The sequence below is a fragment of the Myotis myotis genome, unplaced genomic scaffold, assembly GCF_014108235.1.
Source record: "Myotis myotis isolate mMyoMyo1 unplaced genomic scaffold, mMyoMyo1.p scaffold_m19_p_1, whole genome shotgun sequence".
NCBI lineage: Eukaryota > Metazoa > Chordata > Mammalia > Chiroptera > Vespertilionidae > Myotis > Myotis myotis.
Genome location: NW_023416313.1, coordinates 168,849,778 through 168,861,918, shown reverse-complemented (window position 1 = coordinate 168,861,918; position 12,141 = coordinate 168,849,778). Strand labels below are relative to the sequence as shown.

The 12,141-nt window shown below is 39.7% G+C and overlaps 1 protein-coding gene across 2 annotated transcripts in view; it reads right to left on the bottom strand.

The window, feature by feature from the left end:
* The window catches only part of TMOD3 (tropomodulin 3), a 78,059-nt gene that overhangs the window by 33,863 nt on the left and 32,055 nt on the right, over window positions 1-12,141 (bottom strand). Inside the window, exons 2-3 of one of the 2 annotated variants that reach the window (XM_036301546.1) lie at window positions 7,645-7,836; window positions 6,274-6,430 (exon numbers count right to left, since the gene is read on the bottom strand). In XM_036301546.1, coding sequence (XP_036157439.1) covers window positions 6,274-6,430; window positions 7,645-7,770 — 283 coding nt within the window. In that variant the 5' untranslated portion in view covers window positions 7,771-7,836. Of the gene's footprint in view, window positions 1-6,273; window positions 6,431-7,644; window positions 7,837-12,141 lie in introns of those variants that run through there. The other variant, XM_036301555.1, reaches the window with a different exon arrangement.

The following is a 12,141-nucleotide window of genomic DNA, read 5'->3' as shown; positions in this document are numbered from 1 at the left end:
TTTAGTAAACAGGGTGGGGAAAATGAGCTCCGTGAGAAGGAAACCCAAGGGCATTCCTTTCTCAAGGAGGGGAAGGGAAAAAAACAAAAAGCATACATGGCTCTACCCCACAGGCCAACAGGGAGAGAGCATTTGTGCTCTGCAAGGAAGGGAGTAGCCCAATCTGGTGAGTCAGAAGCTCGAAAGGAATTCGCTGGTGCACCTAAGTGCAGTGTACAAGGTGCAGCACGTTCCGTCCATAAACTTAGGGACACCCAGGAAAAAAAGTCTTAGTCTAAGTAAAGGTTAAGTGTGATTTTAGAAATGGATAGGAAGATGCCTTGCAAATTAAAGCAAAACAAGAATCAGTAAGAAATAGTAAAGACTGGGGCAAATTATTTCTCCAAGTGTCAAAATCATTGCAAGGCTCTTATGCCTTATTATGTCTTGGAGACAGAATACTCAAGATACGTAAAAATATGACAGGAACAATAATTAGCTATCGAGTCAGCACTCTGTGCATGTTCACCATTCTCAGGAATGAGAGAAGAACTGGATGCATACCCTCCTTCACCCTTGTCTTGCTCAATACTTCAGTTACATATTTTGCAAAATTTCAAGGAGAAAGAGGTGAAAAACTTCCCAACATTTTAATATTATATCTTCAAGTAAAAGTAATGTATATTGGAATTCTGGTACTGCTTTAATTTTCTCAACCCTTTGGTTTCTTTGAATATAGCAGACTCATAGAAAAGATTACTTGATACCATAGTACCATTCCTACCATGAGCTTGTTAGATTTAGATGAAGAGATGTATATTGTGGAATCTACTGTAAATAATGCACTTAAAAACAATCCTTAATAAGTCTTTTGTCAGCTGTGCCTTACTAGTTACCTAATACTTTTTTTCTAATAAAACAACACTGTTAAAAGCAGAACATTTATCGGTGTAGGACAAAATATCCCCCAAATGCATTGAAGACAATCCCTGAACTTCACTTAATTAGCATCCATTCCTCCTTCTTAGATGTTGACATACACTTTTAATTCTGTAAAATATACAAGTATGAATGAACAATCATTTCACAAATCACAAATGAAATTACTAATTTATCTATATATAACAACTCTGAAAGTGTGCTTGTTAGTGTATCAGGTCTTTTTAAAACATTTCAAGATGATGTAGAAAGATAAAATTTGGTGTGAGTATATAGTTTTTGTTCGTGGTCCAAAGGAAAAATTCTGAAATATCTAATTTTCAGTTCATATCTATGTAATTTTAGCTCTAGAAAGAAGGCGAACCTTAAAGTGAAAGAGTAATAAATATAATTGTCATTGAATTGGTCTCAGAATATGAGAAAGTAGCTGACTTGAATAACTGGGTAACTATTCCTTTTAGTGGTTCCCAATTTTTTGCTTTAAAACAATTGAGGCCAAACCGGTTTGGCTCAGTGGATAGAGCGTCTGCCTGCGGACTGAAAGGTCCCAGGTTCGATTCCGGTCAAGGGCACGTACCTCGGTTGCGGGCACATCCCCAGTGGGAGATGTGCAGGAGGCGGCTGGTCGATGTTTCTCTCTCATCGATGTTTCTAACTCTCTCTCTCCCTTCCTCTCTGTAAAAAATCAATAAAATATATTTAAAAAAAAAAAAAATAAAACAATTGAGTATCATCTGATTGACCTCTAAAGTAATGTAAAGGATCACTATGATTTTGGCATGTAACTTGGAAGAAGTTCAAGGAATTGAGTGACATCATTATAACATTTCCTGGCACAGAAAGTTAATACTGCCATCATAGAATAATCATCTTAGTATAAAAATGATTTAGAGACCAATGTTACATTAACAAATTCTAACTAGTCTACTAGTAAGTACAACCAAAAGAGCAAATGCTTTTGTTTCTTTTTTTTTACATGAAGGTGATTACTTTTTTTAATATATATTTTTATTGATTTCAGAGATGGAAGGGAGAGGGGGAGAGAAAGAGAAGCATCAATGAAGAGAGAGATTCATTGATTGGCTGCCTCCTGTACGCCCCCACTCCCCCAACCGGGGATCAGACCCACAATCCAGGCATGTGCCCTAGACCAGAATTGAACCTGGGGACCTTCAGTCTCCATTCCGACGCTCTATCAACTGAGCCAAACCGGCTAGGGCGATGCTTTTGTTTCTTACGAGAGATAGGTTTGCCAACAGTTTTACAAAGAACCTCTATAGTCTGGGAAGGCATCCTCAAGCTGAAAGTCTATATCTCCTATGAAATAAGCTATTTAGTGAAAAACTTGGGACTTAACCTGTCCAGAGTAAAGGGTCATGGGAGAGGTATGCTTAAAAAAACAATCTTTTGGATTTTCAGAGTTGAGGAGAAAATTCACATTTAGCTTGATTGGGAAGTATGCTAATAACACATAGGCGAATTATTCTGAGGATCTCCTGAATGTGATCAAGATTTTGGGAATGAGACCCAAAGAAAGGAAGGCATATTAGGGACTAATGATAACCAAAACTAACTAACTTAAGGATGGGAGCCTAGGATGAGTTTGAGAAGATTAGAGCTGGCTTTTAGCTATATTTCAAAGGAGAGTTCTACAGCCAAAGTTCCCAATTGTTGATGAATTTGCCCTTCTTCAGGTCTATGGCACTGTAACATGGCCTTTAAGGCTTGACCCCACCGAGTCTAGGGTGGTAGCATTTGCTTCGATCTGATGAATTGCTGAAACTCAAAAACTCATCTCTCTGGTTCTGGATAACTCCTCCAAGAATGTAAATCTTTTGTTTGGTTATAACATCACCATATGATCCTTTACAATGATTACACTGCACAGGATTTTACAGTGATTTCACTGTACCCTTTAACAAATTTGGTTCTCACAAAAACTTTATAAAGTAAGCAAGACAGGTCCTCAGAATGTATGATTTCATTTATATAAAGTTCAAACTAGGCATAACTAATCTATCATGTTAGAAGCTGTAATGGTTACCTCTGAAAAGAAGAAAGAAACTGGGATAAAGCATAAAGAAACCTTTTAGAGGTGCTGATAATGCCTTGTGATTTCATGGGTGTGTTCACAGTATAATTCATGGACCTTTATCCTTCTGATTTGCGCATATTCTGTAAACATGTCATACTTCAATAAAAAGTTCATTATTTTTCAATGCCATGGTGTTAATCACTGCATCATAGCTGCCCATAAATAATATTAAACAGACATACATAGCTAAAAGTGGCAGTAAAAATACTGAATGTATTATAAAAAAGAAAACCACTGATTGTAAATGCAAAACTACTTGCTTTTTAATTCAACTACTTTCATTTATTTCATACCCATCTAAAACCTAACATGAGAAATAAGAAAAAAAATTTAAATATATAAAAGGAGACAAAAACTATCACCCTATAGTTAAGGATACAGCATTTCCCCCCCCCTTATTGTCACCCATATTCCTCACCTCTATAATTTCTCAACTCCATTATTTTCTTATCCTATATAATAAAAGCCTAATATGCAAATTGTCCCCTTGGGCGGTCATTCGACTGCTCGCTATGATGTGCGCTGACCACCAGGGGGTGGCGCGGAACATGGTGGGCATTGGCAGCAGTGGAGGTGCTGCCATCCCTGATGAGAGTGGGACTGCAGTGGGCTGGTGGAGCAGGTGAGCGGGAGGTGCCAGGCCAAGGTGGGTGCATGTGGGGGCCTGATTGCCCTGCTGATCGCCCCACAGACAGCAACCAGTGGCAGCAGTGACGGGGGTGGGAGGGGCGCTGCCAGCTCCCAGGCACTGAGGGGGTCCAGCCCCAATCGACTGCCTCGCAGGTAGGATGGTAGAGCAGTTGAGGGGGCAGGGCCAAGCCAACGCAGGGTGCCAGGCAGGGCTGCAAGGCCGGGGGCAAGAGCTGGGGCCTGATCTCCGCAGGCCACCCTGAGGGACCCCTGTGCATGAATTTGTGCACCGGGCCCTCTAGTTTTCCATAATTCTCTACCTTCTTTCCCACCTCCTCTTATCCTCCAAGATCTTTTCCTAGGTAACTCGTGGTTATGATACAAGTCATACTGGGAAACTTCCTGGGTCAGCTTAGGACCAATTCAGCTCTTTCATATCTCTTATTTTCTCTTCTTGTCCTCCAATTCCATATTCTTTTCTTGCCATCTCGTTTTCTCACATCCCTCCCTCTGATTCTGCCTCTATTCTTCTTCCTAGTTTTACTCCCCAAGTCTATCTGAAGCACACATAATAGTAAAAGGTAACCAACCAATATTTATTCTCATTCAATTATGTTCTATATAAACAGACTTGAAGCTATAGTGTTATAGGGATGGCTGTACAGATGATAATAGAGTCAGCTGAGTTTTCTATGACAAATAGAACTGATGTCTTTGCATAGTTTCTCCACACTTTAAACTATGCATGATTTTTAAATCTTTTTCTGGCCCAAACACCTGAGGAACTTGACATTAACACCTCTAACAGATGGTTAGTTTTATGTGCTAATAAAGCTGGGCACAGTGCCCAGATATATGGTCAAATATTGTTTGTTTCTATGATGGTGAGCCTAACATTTAAATCAGTGAACTTTGAGTAAAAACATAATGGTGGGCCTCATCCAATTGCTAAAGGTCTTAACAAAGACTCATCTCCTCTGAGCAAGAAAGGAATTCTGCCAGCAGACAGTCTTTGGACTCAAATTACTACTTTTGCCTGAGTCTCCAGTCTACTGGCCTATCCTGCAGATTTTAGACTTACTAAACCTCCACATCACATGAGCGAATTTCTTAAAATAAATCTCTCTACACACACACACACACACACACACACACACACACACCCTGTTTTGTTCTCTGGAGAGCATGACTAATACAAGTAGCTATGGTAATGTTTCTCAACTAGAAATGGTGGGGGCGAGGTGCAGTCTACAGAAAAAACACAGGAGTTGGGGATGACAGATAATTTTATTTTTTGTTAATCCTCACTCATTGATTTTTAGAGATAGTGGAAGGGGGAGAGAGATATGAGAGAGAGAGAGAGAGAGAGAGAGAGAGAGAGAGAGAGAGAGAGAGAAACATTGATGTGAGAGAGACACAAAGGGACACAGAGACACATACTGGTTGCCTCCCGCATGTGCCCAGACCAGGCCAGGAATCGAGCCTGCAACTGAGACACATGCCCTTGACCGGAATCAAACCCAGGACCCTTCAAACCCACAGGCCGATGCTCTATCCACTGAGCCAAACCAGCTAGGGTGATAGATAATTTTAAAAAGGTCTGATGCAGACCTTATGGAATATCTACTCAAAAGTCATTTACTAGTCTTCTTCTATTACAGAGACTGGAATACTAAAACAAAGTTTTTGGCTTCCCTTATATGTAAGAGAGCTGTAGCCAAATTCATTTGTTTGCAAATGAACAGCTAAAGCCTCACTAGGAGAAAGCACTATGCTCTAACTATTCTTCCTGCCCAGACCACTAAGGATTCAGATGTAAAAACATAATGGTGGGCCTCATCCCACCATTGCCTGAAGGAGCTGATCCTTAGCTCTAGGGCTGCTCCCCGCCATTCCCCACAGTTCATGTGCAGTATCTTATATAAGAGTGCAAGTAGAATCTGGCTGCTTAGGCCAGCCTGTACTGAAAGCAGAAAAACTTAACCCATGTTATCATATTAAGTGTTACTTTAAAAACATAGCTGTACTCAGGCTCCACTGAGACTACCTAAAGTTGAAATCTGCAATAGGAAGGACTTGGACTAGAAAAATTTCCTGAAAACAATGATTACAAAATATTGACAATTATAACTATGAACTACTAAGGAAGGCTATCGAATTCCCTTTAAAAAGCATCTTTTGAAAATATGGCCTGAATTATTTTATGGCATTCCACTGTAAAGACAAGAGTTAGAAGAGAGCAGCACTTTGACATCATTTCCATTCTATAATACACTACTGATTTAAAGGTTTTAATCTCAGTACACTTTCTATATTTATTAATGGTTTGTTAGTGAGGTTTTATTACATAGTGATTTTTATATAGCACTCTTTAGCTCTGAGCTAAAGAGTGCTATATAAAAATCACTATGTAATAAAACCTCACTAACAAACCATTAAGAAGGAACTTATTGGCCAAGTTGATAAAAAATGTAAATTAAATGCCCAAATTTTCTAACAACTTTTTAAGTCAGCACTATATCTTTAAGGCTATCAATGATGTACCTCTAAAAATACTGTTTTCTTCAGACCTGTCTAGAAAAAGAAAAATCAAGTGCTATTAATGAATGATTTCAAAACTCTGTATTTACCTTTTTTTTCTCCAGTGTAGGGCACATAGTCTTCCCGGTCCTTATGCTCCAAAGCTTCCTTCTCCAGATATGACAAGAGGTGTTCTCTATCAAAAGGCCCAGTGGCAGACTTTGAGGTCTGGTTCTTCTGTCGGAACCCTGCAGGCAGAAGAGCATTCTGCCAAAGAGAATGAATCAACCATTATGACCACCAAGAACGCCGATTTTCATATGCTTGCATAGATTACTCAGAGAAGAAACAATTCTAGATTAGAATATGATGTAGGCATTAAACACTTTATTACAGGACTTTAGGGTTGCAATGTAAAAGTGTTCCAAAGTTTTTTCTTAAATTAGGTAGTATTCACTTACATTACTATTAAAATAAGTACAAACATATTTTCTTTAGCAAGTATTTACTAGCAGGAAAACCCCTTTATTTTTAAAATGTCCTGGAACAATAATAAAAAGGTTTTTAATGCTTAATAACACCTTAGCATATATGTAAATACAGAAAATAATTCCATTACAAAAGAATGTTAAATGACTATATGCATAATAGTCCTTCACAGTAACTTTTATTTCATTATAAAGACCTTCTCGTTAAAAAACACACAAAACACCACATGTATATCAAGCCCTAGCCAGGTTGCTCTGCTGGTTAGAGCATCATCCTGACACCAAGGTTGCTGGGTTTGATGCTGGGCCAGGGCACACATAAGAATCAATGAATGCATAAATAAGTTAAATAACAGTTAATGTTTCTCTCTCCTTCTCTCCTAAATCAATTAAAAAACAAAGCAAGTATATTGCCCGGCTGGCATGGTTTAGTGGTTGAGTGTCGACTTCTGAATCAGGAGGTCACTGTTTGATTCCCAGTCAGGGCACATGCCCTGGTTGCAGGCTCAATCCTCAGTGTGGGGTGTGCAGGAGGCAGCCGATCAATGATTCTCTGTCATCATCATTGATGTTTTTCTCTCTCTCTCCCTCTCCTTCTCTCTCCCCATACCCTTCATCTCTGAAATCAATAAAATATATATAAAATAGAGCAGTCATGTCAGTAAAGATATGGAGGTAGAAGGGGAAAACTGGAGAAGAGACAAAAAGTTAATTTAAATAAAGAGGTGTCAGTGAAGACTTGGTTTGGGGTGATGAACACACAATACAATATACAGATGCTGTATTATAGAATTGTACCCCTTAAACCTATAATTTTATTAACCAATGTCACCCCAATAAATTCAATAAAAAAAAAATAAATTATACATATACATGGGGGGAAAAAAGAGATGCCAGTGAAAAGTTCTGAAAAAGTTAACTTCTCAAAGGCAGCTACTTAGTTTCAAAGGGTTTGAAAAATTATTTCATTTTTCTTCATCAGCTAGCACCTACCTCAGGGTCAAGATCATCCAGCACGGTTTCCAGTTGTTTCAGTTCTATTTCTGATAGATTCCCAAGGAGCTCATCTTCATCCAGGTCCTTGTACTTTTCCAAGTCCTTCCGGAATGGTAGTGCCATGGTCTGCAGTGTCACTTCGTTTTTGCTATTCAATGTAGTCAGAAGTGATTTCTATTTTTTTTTAAACTATGGAGAGAAGAGACAAAAACATTTAAAACATCATCTCCACCTACTTAAATCTATTATTAGGTTAAGTGAAATGTAATTTCCATGTCATATATTGTTTGACCATATATCACACACCACCCTATTCTATGGATCATTCAATGCCTTTACTGTTTGTCTTTTGTTAACAACAACAAAAAGAAACTGAGGGAAAAAGAGGGGAAGGAGAGAATAAAATTCAAATCCATAAAAATGTCTACTTGACAGAATTTAGATTTTCTGATAACTAAGTTTTAGGGGGGAAAAGATTATATAATTTGTGCTAAAATACAAATTTTTCCATCAATGGCTTTCAAATGATTGTTACTTTGCTTAAGCACAGTATGTTTAAGGTACAGTTGTTTTATTGTAAATTACTTAGAAGAACATTATTTTCTGACTCAACATTAACATGGGGTGTTCCCCATAGAAGGAATGGCAGCCTCTTGCCATTGGAAAAAAAATTTTTTTGAAAAGTGCGTTAAAAAAAATTTAAAGTCGCTTTTAAAGGAAAAAGTACAGCACTATAAAACTTTCAGTAAAATACTCAAAACCATGCTATGTCACCCACTAACTGACAAGGTTGGTCAGGAGAATCTGATTACAGAAAGGACCTTCACCATTTCCTTACTGTGTGGATCTCTCCCCAAAAGCTATGAGGTGACTCAATAAGCAGCATATGTCCAGTTACCCACACGACTGTTATATAGGAAAGGATACTTAAAGTAAAAAAGTGAAGCAAAAATTAAGTATTTTTATGAATTTTAGCCATATATGTGGATCATTTGTCTCATAAAATGTTCCTATGTGTGCCCTAGCCAGTTTGGCTCAGAGGATAGAACATTGGCCTGGGAACTGAAGGGTCCCGGGTTCGATTCAGTTGCAGGCTCGATCCTACCTTAGTTGCAGGTTCGATCCCTGGCCCTGGTTAGGGCAGGTGCGGGAGGCAACCAATTGATGTGTCTCTCTCATATTGATGCTCTCTTTCTGTGTCTCTCCCCCTCCCTTCCACTCTCTCTAAAAATCAATAGAAAAAATATCCTCAGATGAAGATTAGCAACAACACAAAAATGTTCTGTGTGGATAAAAAATAATCTTTAGACTTAATGATGTTAAAATTTTTCTTGGCTGCAAAATGCCCAGTATTTCAAAGTTTGGATATATTTCCTTTGCTACCGTTCCCCCCACCCCCCCTTGTTTTCCCAACTTAATACCATATTTTAACTAATATATTTTCCTCCTCAATTCAGTAACATTTTATGGATCCTTTTAGGTGTTTTCATCTCCCAAGAAGAAATGAAGGTTCACCACAGGAGTCTGTCAGTTAAGGAAATGACTAGCAACCACCTGGGTCCTATAAAGAGCATATTAACATAATTGTGCTTATGCAGATGTTAAATTGCAGGCATTTTGTATAATTGCCCAAGACAGATCTGGCTTACACCTGTTCTACTAACACCACATAGATTTAGCAGTTATCCTAAATTTTTCCATTAAAAAAATTATTGTTATCATTACTAAGTTTGGTAAACCTCTACTTTGTATTTCCAACTTTAAGATAGCAAGCTTAACAAGTATCCTGAGAGTGTATTTTCTCAATTAAAAATAATACCGTCTGCAGAGAAGAGTCAATGGAAAGTATCAGCACTACCAAATATAGTAACCATAAAATGCAATTTTAAAGAAGGTAGCATGCAATTTTAGGAGAAAAGATAAAAAATTAGACCACACTGAAAAAAAGATTCCCTTCATAAACAGACATTTGATACAAAGGTAAGAAATTGATAAAAGTTTAAGAATATGTACCAAGAGTAATTATTTACTTTATGCTATTTTTTAATGTTTGGAAAATCAATATAAAAATACATTTCAATATAGTTTAATATAATATACTGAAGTTTACAGTACAGTCATGTGCCGTCAACAATGGACTGAATATCCAAGGATGGTCCCACAAGATTATCATGGGGCTAAAAAATCCCTATCACCTAATGTAGCCCTTGTAATATATAACCCAACACATTACTCACATGTTTCTGGTGATGCTGGTATAAACAAACCTAGACCCACTGTTCTGGCAATGGTATAAAAGCTCAGCACATATAATTACATATGGTGCATAATACTTGATAATGATAATAAATGACTTTGTTCCTGGTTTATGTATTTACTATATTATTTTAAAGTGTATTCTTTCTTCTTAAAAACACACAAAACTGTTGCTGTAAAATGCCTCACCCATCTTGTTTACTGCATCTCTTGATACCATAATTTTCTCTTGTGTCTGATTTAACCATATGTTGTTTTGTACAGTGGCATGTTGTACAGGCTTGTAGCCTAGGAGCAAGGCTAAGTCATATGGCCTAGGTGTGGAGTAGGCTGTAGCATCTAGGTTTGTGTAAGTGCACTCGATGATGTTCACACAATGATGAAATTGCCCAATGATGCATTTCTCAGAACTTATCCCCATTGTTAAGCAGCACATAACTATAAATAATAGAGCTAATTTCTTAGTCAATAAATATTTCAAAAAATACTGATTATTTTGAGCATCTCTTTTCTTTACTCTCAAAAGTATCCCAGCCTTGGCCATAAATTCAATGGTCATCCAACTAAGAGGGTACTGTAATAGACAAAATGATAGAAATGAAATATTCAGAATAAAGGCAATATATATCACCCAGGTTTTATAGGTCGGAAACATGAAATTCCTTAGAATGAGTAAAATAGTTTACTCCAATAGATTGCTTTTTATTCCAAGTATAAACTGTCATACAAAGCATCTTTATATACTACTAGGAGCCTGGTGCATGAAGATTCGTGCACTGGGGGTGGGTCCCTCAGCCTGACCTGCACCCTCTCCAATCTGGGAGCCCTCAGGGGAGCCCTCTCCATTCCAGGAGTTTCTGTCTGTCTTTGCAATCATATGAGCGAATTGTCTGAGACCCCCTAACCCAGTTTGGTTTGTTGCTCACAGAATAATAGAGGCTTTTTTTTTCTTTGCTTCATTGGTGGAGATTTCCTGGAATTTTTAGGATATCTTCCCTTTAATTCTTCCTAGACACTCTGATTTTACTTATGTCTCTCACCTTTGCTTTCCCTCCATCCCCCACCGCAACAGTAACTTGCTCCAGGCTCACTTTGCTCTAGTGTCTAGGAGATCCGTCTGCCACCAGAATTATGATTCCCAGCATTCCTGGTGCTCCCCGCACTCTAGGTTTTCCATTCCTGCTCTGTCTCTGTCCCATGGCCTCCCACTCTGCCATGTCCCCCCAAGCCTCCGGCTCTCCCGCTCTGCTCTCTGCCCGGCGCCTGTGTATGCAAATTAACCCGTCATTTTTGTCAGGTTAATTTGCATATTCACTCCTGATTGGCTGGTGAGTGTAGCGAAGGGATGGTCAATTTACATGTTTCTCTTTTATTATATATAAAACTAGGGGCCCAGTGCACGAATCCGTGCACCTTGAAAGGAACTATGGGCAGTGAGGCTATGGTGGGCCCAGGGGCAGGTCATGACCCATCCTCTGTGCCCCCACTTGGTCCCTCGCACTGGTGCCCCTGGTCCCCTGTCTGCCAGCAGCCCCGCTCCCGCTGCTGCCACTCCCATGCACTGACGGTGCCGGCCCCACTCGCACCCGTTGCTGGCGCGGAGCAATTGGGACCAGCACCTGCAGCAGGTGCAAGCAGGGACTGCTGCCCCACTTGCCCCTCAGGAGCAGGGGGAGGTGGAGAAGCCCTCAGGGGCAATTGGGGCTGGCAGCCGCCGCTCGAACCTGTTGACAGCACTGAGTGTTCGCGACTGGCGCTGAGTGATCGGGACTGGCGCCGGGTGCTGGCAGCAGATGCCAGAGGCAGCTGCTGGTCTTGATCACCCCTCAGGAGCAGGGGGAGCTGGAGAAGACTTGAGGGGCGATCAGGGCTGGTGCCTGGCACCGGCAGCAGGTGTGAGCGGCACGTGGGAGCAAAGAATTTTCAGTAACCACCAGAGGATCACCCCAATGACAGCGACGGTGCCCCGCCTTGGCCTGGCACCCCTGCTCACCTGTTCCACCATCCTGCCATGGCCAATGCACGCCACATTCTGTGCGTGCCCCTTGGTGGTCAGCGTACGTCATAGCGAACAATTGTTCAGTTACCGTTCGGTCTATTTGCATATTAGGGTTTTATATAAATAGATTGTTTAAAAATAATAAAATGAATGCCTATCTTCAGAGAGAGACCATTACTAGTACCCTCATGTTCCCCATGCCAGGGCATCTCCCTCCTCAAAAGTAGTAGCCATTGCAC